This window comes from Oncorhynchus mykiss, chromosome 28 (assembly GCF_013265735.2).
Source record: "Oncorhynchus mykiss isolate Arlee chromosome 28, USDA_OmykA_1.1, whole genome shotgun sequence".
Taxonomy (NCBI): Eukaryota; Metazoa; Chordata; class Actinopteri; order Salmoniformes; family Salmonidae; genus Oncorhynchus; species Oncorhynchus mykiss.
In genome coordinates this window covers 33,247,482-33,274,764 of record NC_048592.1, presented here as the reverse complement: position 1 = coordinate 33,274,764, position 27,283 = coordinate 33,247,482, and the positions used below count along the sequence as shown (strand labels likewise).

Genomic DNA, 27,283 nt, shown 5'->3' with positions numbered 1-27,283 from the left:
TGGGCAGAATACATTTAACACCTCTTAAGTAATTTATTAGAACAGGGATGTTTGCAGAGAAGTCTACCGTCAAGTGGCTCAAACAGTCCTACAAAAGGCTTGCGCCAGTCACCTGTGTCAGTGCATTACCAGCAAGTCTTTCCAGAGCACTGTAATATAAAGCTTTCAGTCACTTACAATATTCCCCGTAAATGTACCTCTTCCCCAACCCAAATGTGTGAAGCACAGGAGGTTGGTGACAGCTTGAGGAGAACGGGCTCATGGTAATGACTGGAGCGGAATCAGTGGAATTAAATACATCTAACTGATGGTTTCCATGTGTTTTATGCCATTCCATTAGTTCCGCTCCAGCAGTTATTAGGGGCCGTTGTCCCATCCGGTGGTGTGAAGTATACCCACTTTGGTCAAATAAATCCTCTACTGGAAATGCTAGACACAGATGACTATACGCAAGGTTAGCAGTCATACATTCTGTAGCACTCGATTTGCTCCACATTGAACGGACCATTTCTTTCAGACAAATTATGCAGTAGTGCTGCTGTAGTAATAATAATAATAATAATAATAATAATAATAATAATAACAACAACAATAATAGAACAGTAACAGCAAAGATGATCAACGAGGGAAAAAAATAAAAATAAACAAGTTTCAGAGTACTGGTGCTGATGGAAACAAGATATGTGCACAGTCGACCATCTTCCCTAGTATGAAACAACTATGTTCTCAGAAATAACACCTACTTCAGGCAAAAGAGAGCTGCTTTTGAACTTGTGGTCAAGTGCCCGGAAGATGACAGGGGAATTCTTTAAGTTCTTAAAGTAACTATTGTTCACGTTCACAGTGAACCCAATCAATTTCGCATGCATGCACGCACACACACACAAAGATTTGGTCACGCAAAAAAATACAATATATTCGTATAGTGGTCCTATGGTTACTAGTAGTAAAGCCTGGACGACCTTCAAGGACCAGCCTAGAAATACATTTGGACCCTGGCTGCCCTGAAGACACAGGCAGTTAAGGACCAGGGACATGAACCACTGGTCGAGAAAAATAAGAGCAACAGGAAAATAAAGGAAATTCACTTTCACTGCATGACAAGCAGAAGAATATTAAGCTCAAGGGGTCACTAGAATACAGGTACATTTTTAAAACACAGTAAAAGATTTAGTACAAAGGTACTCAAATGTATTGAGTTTAACATCAGAGTAATACATGACTTAAAAGTCACCCTTTCAAAATAAAAGCTTGTCTAAGATGACCCCAAAATATTCAGATAAAGTCATGAGGAAAAGCCAGCCAAAGCCTCGGGGTTAAAACACACACACACACACACACACACACACACACACACACACACACACACACACACACACACACACACACACACACACACACACACACACACACACACACACACACACACACACACACACACACACACACACACACACACACACACTGAAATGCATTTTTTCAAGCAGCAATACAAAAAAAATATCCATGAAGTATGCATAATATCTGAAGAAAATAAACATACTGTATGAAAACATCCCTGCTATCATGTCTCTAAATACAAAACTTTTACCAATAATTTGCTTCAGTTCAACAAGAGATGTCCATTTTCCGCTTTTTTTTGTATTTTATCTGTCATTTTAAAAACAGGTTAAAATTTCAGTCCTTAGGTGTGATGACAGTCTTTTTTTTCTCGTATACTTGAAGAAGTTGTAAGCATGCAAGCCTCGTAGAGGAGGGGCCCGGAGGGGCGGGGCTAATGCCCGGAGGGGCTGATGGGGCGGGCTGGTAGTGGTGCTAGAGTATTAAGCCAGGGCTGGGAAGGCCTCTGGGTCGTCAACGTTGGGAACGGACACTCCACCCGGCTGGGGACAAAAAGAGAGAGAGATTGTTTTATTTATTATACAAAATCAGAGAATACTGTGTCGTGTTCAGTAGGGATTGGGAGGTACTTCATGAACAACACAACTCAACACAACAAGTAGAACAATGATCACAGTCAGCTTGAGCACCCAATTTGACTTTTTGTGGTCAGTGAAAACAGCTTTATATGGTCAGTAACCATAAAGTTTGAATGGTAGGAACCCGGTTACCGAAATGTACCAACCAAAACCCCTCCCTTTATACCCAGGAAAAATTACAGCGAGAAACTGGTATAATCTAGTAAATTATTTATATGAACACCAAGGCGTGAAATGGAACTATTAAAATATATGCAATGTGTAAATCTGGCTTCTCTGTGGACTGTGCATGGTGAATCAGGGTGGGGACAGACAGCCCATCTCTGTATGGAGCACAGTTCTCAATGCATGTAGACCTATCATCTCATCTTGGTAACTTTTTTTCTTGTGACCTAGGCCTAAATTTGCTGCAGCATACTACAGTAAAATTAAGACCGAATGCATGTCTAATTTACCCATCTTCAGTTGGCTTTCGGGGGGTCACCTTGTTTTTTATTTGTAAAGATTATCATTTTTGTAATTCTCCAGAGTTTTAAAAACAGCCTATCACTTGAATATCGTTGCTTTAAATCAGTGCATGCATGAGCACTCTCTGTCTCTGTCTTTTGCGCAATACGCAGTCCACCTGTGCTCCGCTAGCCTCTCCTTAAAAAACGTTCCTTAGCTCTTGGAGTTCCATGCAGGAAAAGCTAGACTAGAACAACTTGTGGGACATCATTTTTTAGAAGAGGAGTAGAAGCTCTTTTTTGTTGAATACAGCAGCCAAGAGAACTCACGGATAGTTTGATAGAAGAGCGAACACACGATGGCGGTCAGCTATAGCAGTTATTTATTCAGACCCGGAAGCATTCAATCTTTGTTAAGAGAAATGAAAGCCTTCTACATCTAATTCTAGTCCAACATTTACTAAAAGACGACATTAGAATGATGACGATAATTTAACTGTTGAACGCGAGGAAGGAATGAAGCAATAGAGACAGAAAGAGGAGGTAGGCTAATAACATTAGGGGAAATATTATAAAAGGTATATATGAGTCAGCCTACTAATTATACAAATAGGCCCCATTATATTTCAAAATTAAAATCAAATTCAGTAGCTTGTAACTTTGTAGACCGCTTGTGCTGCACCAGAATCACATGTTCTCTTTAGTTTTATCATGGTTTGAACGATGTGCGTAATTCCAGTCCGTATAAAACAGTATTATACAGTACAGTAATACAGTTCACACTCAAAAAGGTTAGCCTACTGGTGCTAGATTAATTGATTTACCCAACAGAGCATATAGCTAGCTACATCTATTGGTTTTTATGTTTTTCTGTCGTGCGTAATGTGCAGTAGCCTATATCATATATGTATTGGATAATGGCACAATCATTTGGGCATTTTTGGGCTTCGGTTCATTAAATGTGGTTAATGTATATTAAATGTATTTAATATATGTCTCATCAGGCTCAGGGAGCATCAGGTTAGAATTTTCATGCTGATCAAAGCTATAATCAAATCCAGATTTATATGCTTTATAATGCCACTTCCGGTTTTGGAGGGAAATACCGGGTTACCTGGGAGAAAAGTGATTTATTCTTGGGATGGAACATTTGTACAATACCTGGAAAATATTCAACCCTAGTAACCATAGCGTTTTGTGATCAACATTTACATCTATTTGTGTTCAGTGACAAGAGCCTCAATTAGTGTTACCTTTTCAGATCGGCCTCCTCCCGCACCGCGGCCTCCCCTTCCTCCACGGGCTCCCCCCCGCCCGCGCCGGCCCAGGTCTCCAAAGTTGATCTCCAGCTGGGCTGTGATGTCATTGGCGGGCTTGCGGAAGTGGTGGTCCGGGCCAACTTCGTCAGGATTGCCCTTATGGGGGAACAGTTGACGTTGTTTACATTTAGCCAGAGACTACTGATAGCAACCATCTCAACTCAAATAGCCAACATGCTAACTACTGTTTGACATAATTTATCTCTTGATATACTATGCCAATGTGTATGAGTGTGTAGATAAAGGCTTGTTTTATCAGAATTGTATAGGGGTGAATATGTGAAACAACAGGCACCTTGAACAGAGAGGTTGTGTCTGCTTCAATCTCCGGAGCATCAATCACAGCTGGTCTCTGCAACAACCAAGAGAAAGGACCAACAAGAAGGATAAGCACTTCAGTCACATTTGTAATGACATAGCCTCTTCGGGAGGGTTGTTAGCTGGTTAACATTACTATCTGGTTTATATCAGCCCTTTTGTTGGCAAATACATTCAAAAAATACAGACCACCACAGTTATTTACCTTACAGATTGTTTAGTATTGATCTGTTGACAGGAATTAATCATCAAACTTCTTTCTGGCTTAAAACTTTTTTCCCAAAACTTGAAATGACACAGTTCACCAATATCACCTGTGTAGAGTACTGTATATCTGAAAATGTTTTGTAACTTAAATTGAAATCAAATTGATTTGAAATTAAAAAACAAATTATTTAATTGATTCCGTCACATCCTAAATGTAAATAACACAGAATTTTCTCAAATACAACCTGAAAACTTAATGAAATATGCAAAACACAACTAGAGCTGTCACAATTACTGTATAACTAACGGTAATGGATGAAGACGCATGTATATATAGATATATATATATAGACAGATATATAGATATTTTATTTTCATGACAGTCTTCATCCATTACCGTCAGTTATACAGTAATTGTGACAGCCCTAGTTGTGTTTTTTGGGGGAGGGGGGAATGAACAGCTGATTGAAGACTTTCTGCGATAACATGGACTCTAAACCTATTAGGGATAGGGGGCAGCATAGGGGGGGTTCCGTTAGCGGAACCTGTGTCCTAGACAGGTTATTAACAACGTGATGACACTTTGTTGCCCTTGCTGGAACAAGCCAGGTGATGTAGCAAACTATGAATATAAGGAGCTTGGAACCTCTAACCCTGGCAATAGATGCAGTAAAGAGGTCAATAGCCCTTATGCACATTCCATGATCGAACGTTCTAAACACACTTCCTATCGGTTTGGCACACTTCCGGTCAGTCTAGTTGTTATGGACGATATAACGTTACTACCACTATGTCGCAGTTTTTTTTACTAGGTGTCTTCAGGACTTGCCTCAAATGAATATTAATGATGTACATCAAATTGTTACATCAGCCTCCGAGACTCCAGCTAGCAAGAATGAAAAGGGGTTCAAGATGTATATAGGAAGCTACATAGATAACTATGAAGGTGAGTACCAAGTCAATGACAGATATGACGTTAGCTAGCTACAATCATTAGCTAGCTAATTTAACTATTAACTGTAGCTAGCTAGTTACTTCGTAAAATTATGTAACGTTGACAGAATCTACCTGAGAATGTGTGTATTTTCGTTAGCTTGGTTAAGTTATGCTTGCTAGCTATATTTGCTAACTAAAAATAATTGTTATTCATGTCTTCCACACAGTATCTAACAAAGATACAATGACAGGGGAGATCACCGTGAGGGCTGCGTGTCACAGGTCCATGAGGAAGAGTGAAAAGCCCCACAGCATGAGAGTAGGGAAAGGTTATAGATAGCTACTAGGGACCTTGTTAAACATCTCCTGTGAGACACTGTCATCATGGTCAAAATGTGTTGGAGACAGTGTCAATGTTTAATCTTATCAGTAGATAGATATTAGTGATGGGTCCCAATCCCAATTTAGAATTGCCCACTTAACAGGTTATTTGGTAAAGATCGGTTGATGCAGTGTTTGGTAGTTTTGTTACTGAAACACAATGTATTCCTGTATAGTTAAATGAGCCCCTAGTTAAGAAGACTAGACACTACTATGTTTATTGTTATTTATGGGCTGCATCATTCTTGTTTCTCACTTCAGTCTTCCATCACACTTATCTTCACAGATGGTGTTAAAAGCACTCCGTATCAGTGACGGTGGTCCAAAGCCACTGCTCCTGTGTTGCAGGAAGTGCTCTGTGCAATCATCTGGTGGCCCTTCTTTACCAGACAGCGCACTACTCTCAACTAAACATTCCTGCTGCACCACCAGTTCACAGCTGCACAGACACAGAACAGCGTTGGCACAAGCCAAGAACACTTGTGAGTCTATCAATCTAAATAAAAAAATGCACCTGAAAAGTATTCAGCCAATGTAACAGTAAATCCTTGTTAATTAGGGTGTGAAGCCAGGTCCGGTTGATGGGCTAGAGTTCCATAAACCTACTAACTCGTGTGCTGATGGAATAAAGTAAGTTGGAGGTTCCTAGAATGGAAACATTTTAGAAAACATTTTCTTGTGATTGTATCCAGATGATAAACAGTGGCGTCTTTACGCTGTAATGACAAATGTTTGGGACAAAGACTGGGGGGAAATATGAACAATGCAAACTATTTCAGTCAGAAATGCATTGACGATAGCTAGTAAGCTAATGATAAAAACAATAGCAGAACTCGCTCCGGAAGTCATCAATCCGGTCGGAAGTAAATTAGAACGTTGGAGGCGGAATAACGCACAGCCTATTCGACCAAAACAATGGAATTGCCATGGAAACGAGTAGGGGGAAATGCCTTGGGAGAAAGATCCCGAGTCTCCTATTGCCCCCCAACAACATTAGCCTGCATTTAGGCTATTGTTTACACGTGTATTTTACACTATGTTGAGGTAAAAATAATTTTATAATGCTTGTATGGATGTCAACCCCAATACATGTTCATGTCATCGTTACTAGTCAACTGCATTACAGTTAAAACTACCACCACTAATTTCTGTATGCTAGCTGTTCTAACCAGCTTATATGAACGGGAGTTAGCATTTAGCAGGCACTTCTTCTAAACCTAAAAAAGGGACATCCTCTACATGTTTTGCTGCGAAAACTTCCAAATATATCCAAATCGGATTTAAGTAACCAAAGTGGCCTGTTCCATTACATAAATCATGAAGGATTTGACAAATGTCCACTTTGTTAGATCAGATTTGTTGAACGTGAGACAATCTGGTCATTCAATTGACTCCTTCAGCCCATATAGTTGAATGGTAAACTCATGGGTACACTGGCAATGGCTGCCTGCTATTGTAATGCAATCATTTCCATGGAAATGTAGAATGTTCACTCCAATGATAACTGAGGTGGCTATGGAATATATTTTTTGTCATGTAAATTACAAATCACAGCACATATTGATGGGTACACTTCCTGTTTTTACTTCCTGCTTTGCTCCTATAGGTACACTTGTAACGGCCAGTCCACCCATTATGCCTTCATTGGCTTGAATAGGGATGCCTGTTCTATTAATTCTATTTCTATGGCAGCCATGCAGTCAGGAGCGGAGGAAAGCAGAAAATGTGGGCCCAATTTTTTTTTTTACAATAATAATAATAATAATAATACTAAAATATTCCTATTCGAACGGTTATTACGGAGACCGCGGTCATTTGGCTGGACAATTACAGTCATCCAGAATTCCATGACCATCACAGTCCTAAACACAACCAAATACAATGGCAAAACATATAACATACCTAACAGTGCAGTGCACAACTATAGATAAGAAAAAAAAATATATATATATATATATATATATTGTCTGCTTGTGTCACTTACGTCTTTCAGCTTTTCGTCACTGACATCTTCGCTCTTGGACTTGTGCAGAACGTAACCTTTGTTCCACTTGCTGTCGGCACCCTCGTTGGGCTTGCGGATGTTGAACTCCACTTTGGCGCGTTCCTTGTCCTGCATGGCTTTCCATTCGTCCAGGGTCATCTCCTTGGGGCCCTCCTCCTTTGGTTCCTCCACCTCGTTCTCCCTGTAGGAGACAGAGACACATTTGTTATTTGAAAGCTATTACCATACATTGTCTGTTAGCTTTCACATTTCTGTTGTTTTGGATTTCTTCTAGATTAACTGTAGGGCTGCTTGCATTGTGGACCACGGGATGAATTGAACGTTGAGAGCAGCACAAATCAGCATGAATGCAGCACCATAGTGAACCAATACAGTGATGTTAACTCCAAGAACAGGTCTCACTGGCAAAAAATTAGACTCCTTTAAATTGTTTAACTTGGGTCAAACGTTTCAGGTAGCCTTCCACAAGCTTCCCAAAATAATTTGGGTAAGTTTTGGCCGATTCCTCCTGATAGAGCTGGTGTAACTGAGTCAGGTTTGTAGGCCTCCTTGCTCGCACACAGTTTTTCAGTTCTGGCCATCAAATTTTTCTATAGGATTGAGGTCAGGGCTTTGTGATGGCCACTCCAATACCTTGACTTTGTTGTCCTTAAGCCATTTTGCCACAACTTTGGAAGTATGCTTGGGGTCATTGTCCATTTGGAAGATCCATTTGCGACCAAGCTTTAACATCCTGACTGATGTCATGAGACTCCAACCTAACTGTATGTAAACTTCCGACTTTAACTGTATATCTATAAATAAAGGTGAAATGAAACGGAGCGAAATGGGTTGGTTGTCCCGTTTTACAGGCAGAGCAGCAGTCCTGGGGTGTTTTGCACTGAGGTGTGCAGGGAAGTTAACTGAACAGGTCCAGGAAGGTGCTCACTTGTTCTCAGAGTCAGCAGGGGGGTGTTCCACTCCCTCAGGGGTTCCCTCGGGGGCAGCAGTCTGTTCAGCATCACCACTGGGAACAGAAATTCAACACAGCGAAGGAACAAACCAGTCAATATCAACAAAGGACCTGTGTCCTTGCCTACACATAATGGTCATCTCATTTGAGTAGGTAATGATTGTTTGAACGACCAACCTTGTTTCGTCCTTGGGGTTCCCCCAGTTGTGAGAGCCACTCCCGCCACGCTTCTCCTCGGATTTCTGACTGTTGAGGGAAAAAAATGGAAACCAAAAGCTCCACCAATCCTACCACTAATCACAGAGCATCTGAAGATTTAATCATTCCAAAAGACCATCACTACCACTAGTCCTTTGAGGACTCGGAGCAGAAATTACTCACGGTTTGTCACCGCCGCCACTGTGTCTGTCGAAGTCCCTTTTGCCACGGGAGTCGAAGCCGTCACCCCGGCCCATGCCCCGGCCCCGTCCACCACGCCCACCTCGGCCGCCGCCACGCCCTCTGGGGGGCCGGTCTACGAAAGGTCTAAGGAGGCACACACACACAGGCTCAGCATCAAGCAGATACAGAATGAGCAGCTCAGAACTATGAAAACTACTTTATTGAACATTTTTTTTAAAACATGCAAAGATATATACAGTGCCTTCAGAAAGTAGTCATATACCCCTTGACTCATTCCACATTTTGTTGTCTAACAGACAGATTAAATAAAATTAAAACATCTCATCCATCTACACACAATACCCCATTATGACAAAGTTGAAAACGTGTTTTTTAGAACATTTATTGAAAATGAAATACAGACCTATCTAATTTACATACAATATGAAAATGAGATATTTCTGTATTTCATTTTCAATAAACTTGCTATAATTACTAAAAACATGTAACAAGTACTCACACCCCTTTGCTATGACACTCCCAACTTGAGCTTAGGTGCATCCAATTTCTTTAGAATCATCCTTGAGATGCCACTACAACTTGGGAGTCCACCTGTGGCCAATTACATTGTTTGGACATGACTTAGAAAGAAATACACCTGTCTATATAAGGTCCCACAGTTGACAGTGTATGTCAGAGCAGAAACGATACCATGAAATCCAAGGAACTGTCCCTAGATCTCTGAGATAGAATTGTAATGAGGCATATATCTGGGATATAAAACAATTTCTATAGTATCGATAGTATAGAGAACTGTGGTCTCCGTTAGAGGTCGACCGATTAATCGGAATGGACGATTAATTAGTGCCGATTTGAAGTTTTCATAACAATCGGAAATCGGTCATTTTGGACGCCATTTTTTTTCCACACCGTTATTTAACTAGACAAGTCAGTTAAGAACACATTCTTATTTTCAATGAAGGCCTATGAACGGTATGTTAACTGCCTGTTCAGGGGCAGAACGACAGATTTGTACCATGTCAGCTCAGGGATTTAATCTTGCAACCTTACGGTTAACTAGTCCAACGCTCTAACCACCTGCCTCACGAGGAGCCCGCCTGTTACACGAATGCAGTAAGAAGCCACGGTAAGTTGCTAGCTAGAATTAAACCTATCTTATAAAAAACAATCAATGAATCATAATCACTAGTTATAACTACACATGGTTGATGATATTACTAGTTTATCTAGCGTTTCCTGCGTTGCATATAATCGATGTGGTGCGCATTTGCGAAAAAGGACTGTCGTTGCTCCAACGTGTACCTAACCATAAACATCAATGCCTTTCTTAAAATCAATACAAAGAAGTATATATTTTTAAACCTGCATATTTAGCTGAAAGAAATCCAGGTTAGCAGGCAATATTAACCAGGTGAAATTGTGTCACTTCTCTTGCGTTCATTGCACGCAGAGTCAGGGTATATGCAACAGTTTGGGCCGCCTTGCTCATTGCGAATTAATTTGCCAGAATTGTACGTAATTATGACATAACATTGAAGGTTGTGCAATGTAACAGGAATATTTAGACTTATGGATGCCACCCGTTAGATAAAATACGGAACGGTTCCGTATTGTTTTCGAGATGATAGTTTCTGGATTCGACCATATTAATGACCTACGGCTCGTATTTCTGTGTGTTATTATGTTATAATTAAGTCTATGATTTGATAGAGCAGTCTGACTGAGCGATGGTAGGCACCAGCAGGCTCGTAAGCATTCATTCAAACAGCACTTTCGTGCGTTTTGCCAGCAGCTCTTCATTGTGCGTCAAGCACTGCCCTGTTTATGACTTCAAGCCTATCAACTCCCGAGATGAGGCTGGTGTAACCGAAGTGAAATGGCTAGCTAGTTAGCGGGGTGTGCGCTCATAGCGTTTCAAAAGTCACTCGCTCTGAGACTTGGAGTGGTTGTTCCCCTTGCTCTGCATGGGTAACGCTGCTTCGAGGGTGGCTGTTGTCGTTGTGTTCCTGGTTCAAGCCCAGGGAGGAGCGAGGAGAGGGACGGAAGCTATAATGTTACACTGGCAATACTAAAGTGCCTATAAGAACATCCAATAGTCAAAGGTTAATGAAATACAAATGGTATAGAGGGAAATAGTCCTATAATTCCTATAATAACTACAATCTAAAACTTCTTACCTGGGAATATTGAAGACTCATGTTAAAAGGAACCACCAGCTTTCATATGTTCTCATGTTCTAAGCAAGGAAGTTAAACGTTAGCTTTCTTACATAGCACATGTTGCACTTTTACTTTCTTCTCCAACACTTTGTTTTTGCATTATGTAAACCAAATTGAACATGCTTCATTATTTATTTGAGGCTAAATTGATTTTATTGATTTATTATATTAAGTTAAAATAAGTGTTCATTGAGTATTGTTGTCATTGTCATTATCACAAAAAAATATATTTAAAAAAAATCGACCGATTAATCGGTATCGGCTTTTTTGGTCCTCCAATAATTGGTATCGGAAAAATCATAATCGTCCGTTCTCTAATCGAGAGCATCCTGTCGGGCTGTATCACCACCTGGTACGGCAACTGCTCCGCCCACAACTGTAAGGCTCTCCAGAGGTTAGTGAGGTCTGCACAACGCATCACCGGGTGCAAACTACCTACCCTCCAGGAGACCTACACCACCCGATGTCACAGGAAGGCCAAAAAGATCATCAAGGACAACAACCAGCCGAGCCACTGCCTGTTCACCCCGCTATCATCCAGAAGGCGAGGTCAGTACAGGTGCATCAAAGCTGGGACCGAGAGACTGAAAAACAGCTTCTATCTCAAGGCCATCAGACTGTTAAACAGCCATCACTAACATTGAGTGGCTGCTGCCAACATGCTGACTCATCTCTAGCCACTTTAATAATGGAAAAATTGGATGTAATAAATGTATCACTAGCCACTTTAAACAATGCCACTTTATATAATGTTTACATACCCTACATTACTCATCTCATATGTATATACTGTACTCTATAACATCTACTGCATCTTGCCTATGCTGTTCGGCCATCGCTCATCCATATATACATATTCTTATTCATTCCTTTACACTTGTGTGTATAAGGGTAGTTGTTGTGAAATTGTTAGATTACTTGTTAGATATTACTGCATGGTCGGAACTAGAAGCACAAGCATTTCGCTACACTCGCATTAACATCTGCTAACCATGTGTATGTGACAAATAAAGTTTGATTTGATTTGAGAAAACTTAAACTGGGGTGAAGATTTACATTCCAACAGGACAACCAAAGCAACACTAGAATGGCTTCAGAACAAGCATGTGAAAGTCCTTGAGTGGCCCAGACTTGAATCCCATTGAAAATCTGTGGAAAACTTGAAGATTGTTGTTCACCGCCACTCCCATCTAATTTAACAGAGCTTGAGAAAAATCTCCAAGGAAGAATGGGAGAAAATCCCCAAATCCAGATGTGCAAAGCTGATACAGACATACCCCCAGACGACTCAAAGCTGATACAGACACACCCCAGACGACTCAAAGCTGATACAGACAAGCTGTAATCGCCGCCAAAAGTGCTTCTATTTCATTTACAATAAATGTACTATAATTTCTAAAAACATATTTTCACTAATTTGATCAATTTTGAATACTGGCTGTAACAACAAAATGTGGAATAAGTCACGCTGTATGGATACTTTCTGAAGGCACTGTAGGTTATAGGTTGTGAGGATAATAGGTGTGATTTGAATTTTGACCGTTTTTTTTTTGCATTGCTTTAGCTAGTAGTGAGCACAAACTACAGTCAAAGCCAAGTGAAAGGGAGAGGTGTCATCTGACACTTAAAAATAACAAACTGAAGCATACAGTGTGTCCCCGACATCTGTCTATACCACGATTCCAAGACATCCATATTTCATCAACGATAATAATAATGAACAAAACATTTGCTCTAAGCATTGTCATCTAGTGCAGCAACTACTCACTTGTCTGCAGAGAACTCTCCTCTCTCTCCGACGTCGGGCTTGTCCTCAATGGGTTTATCGAAGCGGCGCTCACGTGGGGGTCTCCTGTTGTCTGGCCTCCTCTCGCCGGCGGGCCGCCCCTCGCCCTGCCCGGCCTTGTGCTGGGAGCCAGGTTGGCCCTGCTGGTCCGGCCTTCGGTCCACCCGCCTGATACCTGCCACCACAACAACACATGGAGGCTTTAGAGGTGGACACTGATATGACTACAGAGACTAATTAGGAGGGCGGTGCAGCCAAAAACCACATGAGCACCACTTTTTCAATAATACTTTTTTATCAAATGTTTTTTTTAATTTTTTTATGTTATTTTTTTTTTTTTACCTTAACGTGAAGTGCTTACTTACAAGCCCTTAACTTCACTAGGGTAGGGGGCAGCATTTGGAATTTTGGATGAAAAGCATGCCCAAATTTAACTGCCTGCTACTCAGGCCCATAAGCTAGGATATGCATTTTTTATTTATTTATTTTTATTTCACCTTTATTTAACCAGGTAGGCAAGTTGAGAACACCTTTATTTAACCAGGTAGGCAAGTTGAGAACAAGTTCTCATTTACAATTGCGACCTGGCCAAGATAAAGCAAAGCAGTTCGACACATACAACGACACAGAGTTACACATGGAGTAAAACAAACATACAGTCAATAATACAGTATAAACAAGTCTATATACGATGTGAGCAAATGAGGTGAGATAAGGGAGGTAAAGGCAAAAAGGCCATGGTGGCAAAGTAAATACAATATAGCAAGTAAAACACTGGAATGGTAGATTTGCAATGGGAGAATGTGCAAAGTAGAAATAAAAATAATGGGGTGCAAAGGAGCAAAATAAATAAATAAATTAAATACAGTAGGGAAAGAGGTAGTTGTTTGGGCTAAATTATAGGTGGACTATGTACAGGTGCAGTAATCTGTGAGCTGCTCTGACAGTTGGTGCTTAAAGCTAGTGAGGGAGATAAGTGTTTCCAGTTTCAGAGATTTTTGTAGTTCGTTCCAGTCATTGGCAGCAGAGAACTGGAAGGAGAGGCGGCCAAAGAAAGAATTGGTTTTGGGGGTGACTAGAGAGATATACCTGCTGGAGCGTGTGCTACATTTACTGAGTAGATTTGGATAGAAAACACTAACGTTTCTAAAACTGTTAAAATAATGTCTGTCAGTATAACATAACTGATATGGCAGGCGAAAACCTGAGGAAAATCCAACCAGGAAGTACTATTATTTTGAAAGGCTGTTTTTCCATTGAAAGCCTATCCACCATACAAAGACTTAGGACCCAGTTCACGAGCTCTGCGGCTTCCTCTACATGTTACCAGTCTTTAGGCATTGTTTCAGGCTTTTACTCTGAAAAATGAGGGAGATACACTGCTTTCAATGAGAGGACAGTGGAAATTTCCATCAATGAGCCAAGCATGTGATCAGGAGCGCGCATTTCTTGTTTATCTTTTCCATTGACAAAGCTTTTGTCCGGTTTAAATATTATTGATTATTTATGACAAAAACAACCTGAGGATTGATTTTAAACATCATTTGACATGTTTCTACTATCTTTTATTGTACTTTTTTGACTTTTCGTCTTGGTTTTGAGAGCGCGCATTGTGCCTTTGGATTTCTGAACACAACGCACCAACAAAACGGAGGTATTTGGACATAAAGATGAACTTTATCGAACAAAACAAACATTTGTTGTCTAACATGGAGACCAGGGAGTGCCACCAGATGAAGATCATCAAAGGTAAGTGATTCATTTTAATGCTATTTCTGACTTTTGTGACACTCTCCTTGGTTGGAAAAGGGCTGTATGGGTTTCTGTGGCTAGGAGCTGACCTAACATAATCGCAAAGTGTGCTTTCGCTGTAAAGCCTTTTTTTAAATCTGAAGAGGAGAAGTTTATCTGTATTCATATGTTTAACACTTGTATCTTCTATCAATGTTTATGAGTGTTTCTGTTATTTGACGTGGCTCTGCACTTTCACTAGATGTTTGTTTGAGACAATGCATTTCTGAACATAAAACACCAATTTCAAATGAGGTTTTTTGACATAAAGATTAACTTTATCGAACAAAACACACATTTATTGTGTAACATGAAGTCCTGTGAGTGCCATCTGATGAAGATCATCAAAGGTTAGTGATTAATTTCATCGCTATTTCGGACTTTGTGAGCCCTCTCCTTGGCTGGAAAATTGCTGTATGGTTTTCTGTGACTAGGTGCTGACCTAACATAATCGTTTGGTGTGCTTTCGCCGTAAAGCCTATTTGAAATCGGACACTGTAGCTTAGCATCTGCTTCATCTGGCCACTTTTATATTAACCGAGTCACTGCTTTAATTTTTGCTTGTAAGTAGGAATCAGGAGGATAGCATTATGGTCAGATTTGCAAAATGGAGGGCGAGGGAGTGCTTTGTACGTGTCTCTGTGTGTGGTGTAAAGAAACACGTAAAACATCAGCCATCCTCTCCGGCGCCATTCTACTGAAGGTTGCGTTGATTAGAGCTTGCGGTGTCTGACACTAGAGATTTATTTATGAAAGTTTGCGATGGAACACGTGAAAATGGCATGTAGTTTCAGAATTGTTTGGCAAACAACTCATAGGTGGGCTGCACGCTACTGGTAGCTCATGATCAACCTGTTGGAGACCCCTATAGTAAGGACTAGTGAGCTGTATCCGTCCAAATAACAGCTCTAATATTCTTCTGCATTTAGATATTTACGCAAACCTGGAGATTTCACCATGTAGGTGTAGATATCGCCATATGCCACTTTGATTTGGGCCATTAGGTAGAGTTGTATCTAGTGCTGTCCTCAACAAAACAAAAATGTTGGTCGACCGGAGTCATCGGTTCTTAATTTTAAAACGTGTATTTTTCCATATTTGGACAAACCCTATGTGTTTGAATAAAAGCAACTATTACTGAACAAAAATATAAACGCAAAACGTTAAGCGTTTGTCCCATGTTTCATGAGCTGAAATAAAACATCCCAGAAGTGTTCCATACTTTATATTTCTCTCTCATTTTGTGCAAAATGTTGTTTACTTCCCTGTTAGTGAACATTTCTACTTTGCCAAGATAATCCATCCAGCTGACAGTTGTGGCATATCAAAAAGCTGATTCAACAGCATGATCATGACACAGGTGCACCTTGTGCTGGGGACAATAAAAAGACACTCTAAAATGTGCAGTTGTCACACGACACAATGCCACAGATGTCTCAAGTTGAGGGTGCATGCAATTGGCATGCTGACTGCAGGAATGCCCACCAGAGCGGTTGCCAGGGAATTTAATGTTTATTTCTCTACCATAAGCCGCCTCCAATGTCGTTTTAGATCATTTGCCAGTACGTCCAACCGGCCTCACAATTGCAGACCACGTGTAACAATGCCAGCCCAGGACTTCCAAATCCGGCTTCATCCCCTGTGGGATCGTCTGAGACAGCTAATGAAACTGAGGAGTATTTCTGTCTGTAATAAAGCCTTTTTATGGGGAAAAACTCATTCTGATTGGCTGGGCCTGGCTCCCAGTTGGTGGACCTGGCTCCCAAGTGGGCGAGCCTATGCTCACCCATGGATGCGCCCCCGCCCAGCCATGTGAAATCCATAGATTAGGGCCTAATGAATTTATTTAAATTACTTAAATACCTAATTTGTTTAGGAAAAACATTCCCTCAACCCTTGCTCTGTTTACATGAAACATCAATGCATTGCATGCACGTGAACAATAGGGCCTGACCTGTAGCCTATCATAATCACATCAATAAATTGCTTATAACAAACTCCGAACACTAATTGGAGGTCGGATGACTTGAAAATTAAACTCGAAACGGATTGCTCACTGGTTGCTCAAGAAGGAAAGGGGAAGTCAGATGTGTGGAAGACATTTGACTTAGTTGTGTAAACCAGAAAAATAATATTGTGTGCCACACAGGTGCTGTAAGATTACAATATTATACGAACAGTGTAAATACTAAATCATTTATAAATGTACGAAAAGGGATGTTCTACCGGAAAATTAAATAAATATATAAAGACTTTATTAAAGCAAAGACTAATAAAGTTGCATCACAAATTGCAGTTTATTTATTGTTTAGGCTAATCATCCCATCAGCTCCCTTTGATATTTCATTTTAAAACTAAAATGATTGATTGCATTTCAAAGCATGAATTACTCGTATGCTGTGTGATGACGTGAAGGAATTAATGATTGATTGATACAGTAGCCTATATATCGAAATATAGGCCCAAGTAAGTTATGGTATTAAGAAGACTAAACACAGTACACACTCTTTGACCTACAGCTCGATGGTGGTTATACAAGACTCCTACTACTATAAGAAGCCATATACTGATAATAACATTACTAATGATGATCATAATAATAATCGTAATAGCAATAAGGAGATCAAGAAAGAGGGTATAGGAGCGAGAGCTGCGTGCATATTATGACTAACAAACAGGTGCTGTTAGATTAAAATATTATTTTATGCACCTTTGGAACAGTGTAAACACTAAATAAATGTAGTAACACCACTGTTCTAATGAAAACAATATTGAAAAACCCTTCATTAAGATTAATGACTTTAAAAAAGCAGAATTTGTGACATTGCTTTATCCGACATGTGGTTGCGTGAGGCTTGGTGCTCACAGAATCAGTAGGCTATTAAACAAACATTCAAACTGGCAACAGAAGCAGGATATGTCTTATTTCTGTAGATATACAGTACTCGTCAAAAGATTGGATACCCTTTCATGTTTTTTTTATGTTTTATTATTTTCTACATTGTAGAATAATAGTGAAGACACCAAAACGAATAAAAAACACATAGAATCATGTAGCAACCCAAAAAAAGTGTTAAACAAATCAAAATATATTTAATATTCTTCAAAATAGTCACCCTTTACCTTGATGACAGCTCTGCACACTCTTGGCATTCTCTCAACCTTCCTTCATGAGGAATGCTTTTCCAACAGTCTTGAAGGAGTTCCCACATATGCTGAGCACTTGTTGGGCTGCTCTGGGTCTTCAGTTTCTGTGGTGGTCCTCATGAGAGCCAGTTTCATCATAACACTTGATGGTTTTTCCGACTGCACATGAAGAAACTTTCAAAGTTCTTGAAAGTAATGATGGACTGTCGTTTCTCTTTGCTTATTTGAGCTATATTGTTGCCATAATATGGACTTGGTATTTTAGCAAATAGGGCTATCTTCTGTATACTACCCCTACCTTGTCACAACACAACTGATTGGCTCAAAAGCATTAAGAAATTCCACAAATGAACTTTTAACAAAGCACACCTGTTAATTGAAATGCATTCCAGGTGACTACCTCATGAGGCTGGTTGAGAGAATGCCAAGAGTGTGCAAAGCTGTCATGGTGGGAGAAAGCGCATGTTATAAAATAAAATAATATTTATTAGTGTTGCACCATCATTCTTACTAGAGGTCGGCCGATTATGATTTTCAATGCAGATACCGATAATTGGAGGACCAAAAAAAAAGCTGATACCGATTAATCGGCCGATATATACAGTGCCTTGCGAAAGTATTCGTCCCCCTTGAACTTTGCGACATTTTGCCACATTTCAGGCTTCAAACATAAAGATATAAAACTGTATTTTTTTGTGAAGAATCAACAACAAGTGGGACACAATCATGAAGTGGAATGACATTTATTGGATATTTCTAACTTTTTTAACAAATCAAAAACTGAAAAATTGGGCGTGCAAAATTATTCAGCCCCCTTAAGTTAATACTTTGTAGCGCCACCTTTTGCTGCGATTACAGCTGTAAGTCGCTTGGGGTATGTCTCTATCAGCTTTGCACATCGAGGGACTGAAATTTTTTCCCATTCCTCCTTGCAAAACAGCTAGAGCTCAGGGAGGTTGGATGGAGAGCATTTGTGAACAGCAGTTTTCAGTTCTTTCCACAGATTCTCGATTGGATTCAGGTCTGGACTTTGACTTGGCCATTCTAACACCTGGATATGTTTATTTTTGAACCATTCCATTGTAGATTTTGCTTTATGTTTTGGATCATTGTCTTGTTGGAAGACAAATCTCCGTCCCAGTCTCAGGTCTTTTGCAGACTACATCAGGTTTTCTTCCAGAATGGTCCTGTATTTGGCTCCATCCATCTTCCCATTCATTTTAACCATCTTCCCTGTCCCTGCTGAAGAAAAGCAGGCCCAAAACATGATGCTGCCACCACCATGTTTGACAGTGGGGATGGTATGTTCAGGGTGATGAGCTATGTTGCTTTTACGCCAAACATAACGTTTTGCATTGTTGCCAAAAAGTTCAATTTTGGTTTCATCTGACCAGAGCACCTTCTTCCACATGTTTGGTGTGTCTCCCAGGTGGCTTGTGGCAAACTTTAAACAACACTTTTTATGGATATCTTTAAGAAATGGCTTTCTTCTTGCCACTCTTCCATAAAGGTCAGATTTGTGCAATATACGACTGATTGTTGTCCTATGGACAGAGTCTCCCACCTCAGCTGTAGATCTCTGCAGTTCATCCAGAGTGATCATGGGCCTCTTGGCTGCATCTCTGATCAGTCTTCTCCTTGTATGAGCTGAAAGTTTAGAGGGACGGCCAGGTCTTGGTAGATTTGCAGTGGTCTGATACTCCTTCCATTTCAATATTATCGCTTGCACAGTGCTCCTTGGGATGTTTAAAGCTTGGGAAATCTTTTTGTATCCAAATCCGGCTTTAAACTTCTTCACAACAGTATCTCGGACCTGCCTGGTGTGTTCCTTGTTCTTCATGATGCTCTCTGCGCTTTTAACGGACCTCTGAGACTATCACAGTGCAGGTGCATTTATACGGAGACTTGATTACACACAGGTGGATTGTATTTATCATCATTAGTCATTTAGGTCAACATTGGATCATTCAGAGATCCTCACTGAACTTCTGGAGAGAGTTTTCTGCACTGAAAGTAAAGGGACTGAATAATTTTGCACGCCCAATTTTTCAGTTTTTGATTTGTTAAAAAAGTTTGAAATATCCAATAAATGTCGTTCCACTTCATGATTGTGTCCCACTTGTTGTTGATTCTTCACAAAAAAATACAGTTTTATATCTTTATGTTTGAAGCCTGAAATGTGGCAAAGGTCGCAAAGTTCAAGGGGGCCGAATACTTTCGCAAGGCACTGTATATATATATATATATATGTATGTGTGTAATAATGACAATTACAACAATACTGAATGAACACTTATTTAACTTAATATAATACATCAATATATCAATTTAGTTTCAAATAACTTGGTTTAAATAATGCAAAAACAAAGTGTTGGAGAAGAAAGTAAAAGTGCAATATGTGCTATGTAAAAAAAGCTAACGCCTAAGTTCCTTGCTCAGAACATATGAAAGCATGTGAAACATGAGTCTTCAATATTCCCAGGTAAGAAGTTTTAGGTTGTAGTTATTATAGGACTATTTCTCTCTATACCATCATCTATACCAACATCTCTATTGGATGTTCTAATAGGTACTTTAGTATTGCCAGCCTAATCTCGGGAGTTGATAGGCTTGAACAGCGCAATGCTTGAAGCAGAGCGAAGAGCTGCTGGCAAATGCAGGAAAGTGCTGTTTGAATGAATGCTTACGAGCCTGCTGCTGCCTGTCACCCCTCAATCAGACTGCTCTATCAAATAATAGACTTAACTATAATATAATAACACACAGAAATACGAGCCTTAGATCATTAACCTCTCTGGGATACGTGGGACGGTAGCGATTTTTGAAATCTGACACAGCGGTTTAAAAAAAAAAAAAAATTATTTCACCTTTATTTAACCAGGTAGGCTAGTTGAGAACAAGTTCTCATTTGCAACTGCGACCTGGCTGGTTGCATTAAGGAGAAGTTTATCTAAAGTTCCATGTATAATAGTTGCATCTTTTATCAATGTTTATTATGGGTATTTCTGTAAATTGATGTGGCTCTCTGCAAAATCACTGCATGTTTTGGAACTACTGAACATAACATGCCAATGTAAAATGAGATTTTTGGATATAAATATGCACTTTATTGAACAAAACATACATGTATTGTGTAACATGAAGACCTATGAGTGTCATCTGATGAAGATCATCAAAGGTTAGTGATTCATTTTATCTCTATTTCTGCTTTTTGTGACTCCTCTCTTTGGCTGGAAAAATGTTTCTATTTTTATGTGACTTGAAGGTGACCTAACATAATCGTTTGGTGTGCTTTCGCTGTAAAGCCTTTTTGAAATCGGACACTGTGGCGGGATTAACAACAAGATTACCTTTAAAATGGTATAAGATACTTGTATATTTGAGGAATTTTAATTATGAGATTTCTATTGTTTGAATTTGGCGCCCTGCACATTCACTGGCTGTTGTCATGTCGATCCCGTTAAGCCATAAGAAGTTTGAAAACAATTCAAAAGCAATGCTACCAAATACTAATTGAGTGGTGTAAACTTCTGACCCACTGGGAATGTGATGAAAGAAATATAAGCTGAAATAAGTAATTCTCTCTATTATTTTTCTGACATTTCACATTCTTAAAATGAAGTGGTGATCCTAACTAACCTAAAACGGGGAATTTTTACCAGGATTAAATGTCAGGAATTGTGAAAAACTGAGTTGAAATGTATTTGGCTACGGTGTATGTAAACGTCCGACTTCAACTGTAAATATTGCACTTGGGAAAAAAACATCTTAAAGTAGAAATAGAATGAAACAAACAGGCATTCTATTTTTGCTCTATTATAGTGGCCACTAAAGTAGACATCGATCAAGTGCACAAGTTAAATAACCCCCCCCCCCCCCCCCCCCCCCCCCACGTGTTACTGTCAAGTTCAACACAACAAAATAAATATATTTGGGCTACACTGCACATTATTACATTGTACACTTTCTGCCTGTGGACATCTATTCTACAATGTTGCCAGCAGAGTATGAAACCCTTTGTTGGCATAATTGATCTCTTTCAGGCAGAGAGTACACCTGGCATACCCCTTTTTATCCACTGTATTGAACAAGTGACAAAGAGGGAAAGTGTGTGGTGTTCCTTTCACCTCTAAAGTAGCATCCAGCTTAAACCAGGCCCAGCTCCAGCTACACCTGATCCCTGAATCCACCTGTTAAACCAGGCCCAGCTACACCTGATCCCTGAATCCACCTGTTAAACCAGGCCCAGCTCCAGCTACACCTGATCCCTGAATCCACCTGTTAAACCAGGCCCAGCTACACTTGATCCCTGAATCCACCTGTTAAAGCAGGACCAGCTCCAGCTACACCTGATCCCTGAATCCACCTGTTAAACCAGGCCCAGCTCCAGCTACACCTGATCCCTGAATCCACCTGTTAAACCAGGCCCAGCTCCAGCTACACTTGATCCCTGAATCCACCTGTTAAACCAGGCCCAGCTCCAGCTACACTTGATCCCTGAATCCACTTGTTTAACAAGCAATGCCTAATTTTCACCTAATTCTCTAATTCAGAAAATGAACCACATACTGTAGAGGGAAAGCATTAGTACTCTAGTTAGTTTGCTAACTTGTAAACATGTCACAGATTGCCAGGGTCCAGTAAGCAAGTTATAATGTGTTATAACTTAAGGAACGGTGTTGTGCCGAAAATCTCCCTATGCCAGAACCTCCCCCACCCGTTCGTGTGAACGCACACACACTCAACTCTTCATTGCTGCGACTTGCTTGCTCGTTGAGATTTCTGCTCTTCACGCCGTTGTCAGTTTAGCCTACATTTCATTGATCTTAGTAGCAGAAAGCATTGTTTATTTGTGTCCTTCAAGGATCTGTCTGTGATCACGTTAGGCTGTGTTTCATTTACATTTTTATGGCGGTTTGATCGTTGGGGAGGCACTAGTAATGTCTGCAGTTTTCGGTTTGGCTATTTGTGTATTAGTCTATAAATAAATCTCTTTGCCAAAATTTGTCATCTCTCCCATGTCTTAAATCGACTAGTAGTTCTGAAATGTTTATTGCTTGCCTACATTTTACTCCCTCCTCTATGTTTTATATAACACACATACATTCAGTATTCATTTCGGTTGCTTATCCTGACGTGAAGTTTGTTCTATAGAAAGTATTTGACTCCTAGTTACAAAATTAAGGAAATTAGAAGGGGGAGGATTTCGACAAGACCATTTTCTTGCCTGCCGAAATCCCCCCGATCTAGCGACAGTAGCAATCAACTTTAAAATGCTAGTAATACTTGTTCTACCACACTTTCTCCCTCACCTCAAACTTTCCAGTTTGCCAGTTGTTTTTCGGTTACATCTCATGAAGTACGGTTCATCACCTTCTCACTCCCGTCTCCTGGTCAGGCTTCTCACCAACAGTACCTCTTCGTTATCGATCAGGGGAGGCGCTGCTGTAGCAGGTAAACTGCCATTCCACTCCCAGCTCTTTCAGCGCGTGTTTATACTGTAACTAGCACATTGGTTGTCTCTTCTCTCTTCAGTTGCGTGCTGCATTTTATTGTTCTGTGAACAATTGGCTGAACCTTGGATACAGCCAGTATTGCTCCAAAGGCACATCACTCGTTCGCATACAGCCAGTAGTCATTCAAAGCCCCATCCCCCTCGGCCAAACTATTCTCATCGGATCTACACGAATCACGTAGGTCACCTATTTTGGATTCAAAACGGCGAATTTCACCTAAAGGTGACTAGTTTGCAACCCTGTAGCTAACGTCAGCTAACAGGAGAAAAAGCTAGGGGTAAACAAACTGTGATGCAAGTATAGTGCGACAGCTTTACTAATTTTACTGTCAGTCTTAGCAGGTCGAGGAACAAATTAGAGTGACAGAAGAAGTATCATGCAAATATTTTGTTGTTGTTGACAGCCAAGTTTGTTAATAACGACTGTTACGGTGAGTGAATGAGGACCCAAAAGCGAACTAACTTAAACAGAGCTTCTTTAATAACCAAACATAGGTAGGCTCAGATAGACCGGCAGATTCCGACAGGACAGGACAAGGTTACAGCAAACATGACGATAGTCTGGCTCAGGCATGAAACACAACAAACAAGAATCCGACAAGGACAGGAACAAAAACAGAGAGAGATATAGGGACCTAATCAGAGGGAAAAAGGGAACAGGTGGGAAACGGGGTGAATGGGTAGTTAGGAGGAGACAAGGCACAGCTGGGGGAAAGAGGGGGAGAAAAGGTAACCTAACAACGACCAGCAGAGGGAGACAGGGTGAAGGGAAAGGACAGAAACACACAACATGACAATACATGACAACGACAAGTGAGGCTGCTGAAAACATTTATTGAAACAACAAAAAAGTGTCAGCAGTTTGCTTTGGATGATGACAAAGTTAGCCTAATTACATGGGAGTAACAGGAGTACCCTATGCCGGTACCCTACTCGGGGGTCTGGTCACGTTAAGCCAAACCTGTCCATGTGTATCTAGCTAAAGATGCAATATGCAGAAATTGCTCAGCCATTTCCTGGTTACTAAAATTGTAATAGTTTGCCTAATTTCAGTATGTGACAAAACAAGCAAGTATGCTTTAGAGACACATTGTGGCATCTAAACCATTGAGAAATATATTTTCCATAACCAAGAATATTGTATCCAGCTGTTTGAAGCTAGTGTGCAAAACCGAAAGTAAAAGGAAGCATGGAAAAAGCATAGCAATAAAGCACATAGAAAATATATGTTGCTTTTAAGACTTGATTTCAATGTAATGACAGATCTATAACTAATATTTCTATGTGAATTTGTTTTCAAAAAGTTACATATTACAGCTTTAACAACGTGAAATATGGGCCAGCTGTCAGCAAAGGTGTTAGGTTACTCCAGAGGAAGTTGCTTAGCTATTTCATGAGGGTGTTGCTATGCCCTGTCATTACTTGGACAGCATGCGTTTTTGATTCCAGGCAGACACGCCTTCGTTCAATGCATTTAGCTAGTGATAATATTTCGAGGGGCCTTAGCTAGCCAATGTTACTTTGGTTGTGGTGGACATCTGGCCAGATGCACTCGTTTACAAAAACATTGCGCATGCACGTCGGGGAAATAGTAGCTTGTTAGCTATAAAGTGAAGTACAGTAACATTATCTGTTTAGAAAAGCGTATGCGCAGATGAAAACAAACGCCAACACGCTAGTTACACTGTCATAACACTTCCGTGAATAAGCTACCTACATGAAAACAGTACTATGCAATAACTTGATAGCCAGCTTGTACCGTTTTATCCACCTGCACCGGACAGGTCGCGCGAACTACCTAGCTTGCTAATGATGCAGTTGCAGCATCACGCACGGGCCTCATTCAACTCGATATTTCTAACGGTTCAGTAGCATCAGTGTTGTTTTGAAGAATAGCTAGCTAACTACGCAGCAAGCCAGCTTGTCCCGAGAATCCCTAGAAGAGCCAGCTAGCTATCTTCTTTCTTAGACGAATACAAAGCTAACTAGGCTAGCTATATTATGAATATGTACACTAAGCTCGAGCTGTTTCACAACAAAAACATTACCCTGCGCAGCAACCACAGCGCCATCATTTACAACGTCCACATCCTGCAGGTGGAATGGACTTCAGCGAGAGGCGGGCCAGAGTGCACAGGTGGATGCTATCCAATGCATGATTAAACTGTCTAATAATGCATTGGATATGTGCATGCTTTCAATGGGTTCTTCTGTTGCCCTCTACATTGATCGCAACAGGACAGAACCCATGTTGACTCTGACCATGTTGTTGTTAGCAAACTGGCTAGGTTTTTGCAGGTTTTGACCACCAATCTATCAGCGTGCACCTTACCTTCTTTCTTCAGAGGTACTGCAGCCTGTGTTTCATCTTTCTTGTCAAGGAGCGGATTCTTCCTGTCCTTCTGTGACTCCTTCTTGGGCTGCTTGGCGGCTTGGGCTGCAGACTTGGTGATACCAGCTGCAGCCGCCTCTTTCTTCTTATTCTCCGCCGCCTTTAACACCTCGAAAGGGTCTGATTCATCGTCCAATAGCTGGTCGAACCGATTGGTTACGACGCAGCCGAAGCTTTCTTGTAGATGCCCGGGCATGATCGCGCCCCTTCAGCGGAATTCACCTCCGATTCTACGAGGCTTGTTGCGAACAATTCGCTAAATACTGCCACAAGATGGCTGGGGAATGTACCTCTTCTCTTCCGGCGCGAGGAATATCCGTTATATTCTGTAGCGCGATATGGGGCATGTAGTCGTCAAACCCAGGATTACCCAAACTCGGTCCCGCTTGTAAACAAATGCAAATGATATCGTGTAAGGTGACAACTGTTTGATTATTCATTAATTCCATTAGCCAATAGAAAAACTATTGCTATTAAAATGTATGTTAATTGACAAAACAAAATGACTTTACACTGTTGACTGGTTAAGAAATCAATTCAAACGTTATTTGTCACATGCGCTGAATACAACAAGTGTATTTTGAGAGAGGAAGAGGGTGTGTGAGAGAGAGAAATAAATAAATAAGAAGATGAAGAGAGATAGAAAGAGAAAGGGGACCTTCCAAGTGAAGCATTTCCACATTCCAATATACAGCTGCTCTGTGTGTGGGCTAGTGCACATCTGAAGATTAAGGAGGATTTGACTGTTTATAAAAAAACGTAAATAAAAGTGTGTGGGGAGGGCAGGCAGGGGTCATGTAGTAACAACTGGTAGTGTCTTACAGCGGTCAATCGGACAAGTCACGTCTGTTGTAGCCTATCAGCATGGGAAGTTAGGGAACTAAACCATCAAGCCATATATACACCTGTAACGCCCAACAGTGGTTTCAATGAAATTAGAGCCGTGCACAATATCAGTGACAATTAACGTATTGGAAGTATCTGTGTCATGTTGGAACCGTCATTATAGTTCATGTGTTTCTCTGTAGACCCACTGTATATGGTGCACACCTGTTTTAGTAGAGGGAGGGACATTACTCATAGATCAACTTCACTGTTCATTCGTTGAAAGTGAGACACCATCCATCACCACAACTATTCTTCATATTTTATGTTTGAAGTAACACGACAAAAAGAAACGCAAATTAAAATTGGCTTGAGGTAATTGGTGTTGGCAAAAGGAAACCACACCTCAAATGGCACAGCGCCACTACAGATCCGGGTTCAATCCCGGGCTGTGTCGCAGCCGGCCGCGACCAGGATACCCATGAAGCAGCGCACAATTGGCCCAGCGTCGTCCGGGTTAGGGGAGGGTTTGGCCGGGCAGGGGGGTCATGTTTTGGAGGACGTACGGCTCTTGACCTTCGCCTCTCCCGAGTCCGCATAGGAGTTTCAGCGATGGGACAAGACTGTAACTACCAATTGGATATCACAAAAGGGGTAAAAAGT

The 27,283-nt window shown here is 40.6% G+C and overlaps 1 protein-coding gene across 1 annotated transcript; it reads right to left on the bottom strand.

Moving 5' to 3' along the window:
- LOC110509029 (plasminogen activator inhibitor 1 RNA-binding protein) lies at positions 1 to 26,115 on the bottom strand. Its single transcript, XM_021589970.2, has 9 exons — positions 25,736 to 26,115; positions 12,933 to 13,125; positions 8,925 to 9,068; positions 8,721 to 8,789; positions 8,520 to 8,597; positions 7,571 to 7,772; positions 4,040 to 4,096; positions 3,679 to 3,840; positions 1 to 1,883 (listed from the first exon to the last, which is right to left on the bottom strand). The coding sequence occupies exons 1-9, from the start codon at positions 25,989 to 25,991 to the stop codon at positions 1,824 to 1,826; spliced, it is 1,221 nt and encodes a 406-aa protein (XP_021445645.1). The 5' UTR covers positions 25,992 to 26,115; the 3' UTR covers positions 1 to 1,823.
- Positions 26,116 to 27,283: the final 1,168 nt, after the last annotated feature.

What these genes read in the sequence shown, in the direction of transcription:
- LOC110509029 (XM_021589970.2), bottom strand. Translation starts at nt 25,991, where the DNA reads ATGCCCGGGCATCTACAAGAAAGCTTCGGCTGCGTCGTAACCAATCGG. An exon ending in CCTGCTGACTCTGAGAACAA is followed by an intron (nt 7,773 to 8,519) that starts GTGAGCACCTTC and finishes TGTCTCCTACAG; the next exon opens with GGAGAACGAGGTGGAGGAAC. An exon ending in GAGGAGGCCGATCTGAAAAG is followed by an intron (nt 1,884 to 3,678) that starts GTAACACTAATT and finishes TTTTGTCCCCAG; the next exon opens with CCGGGTGGAGTGTCCGTTCC.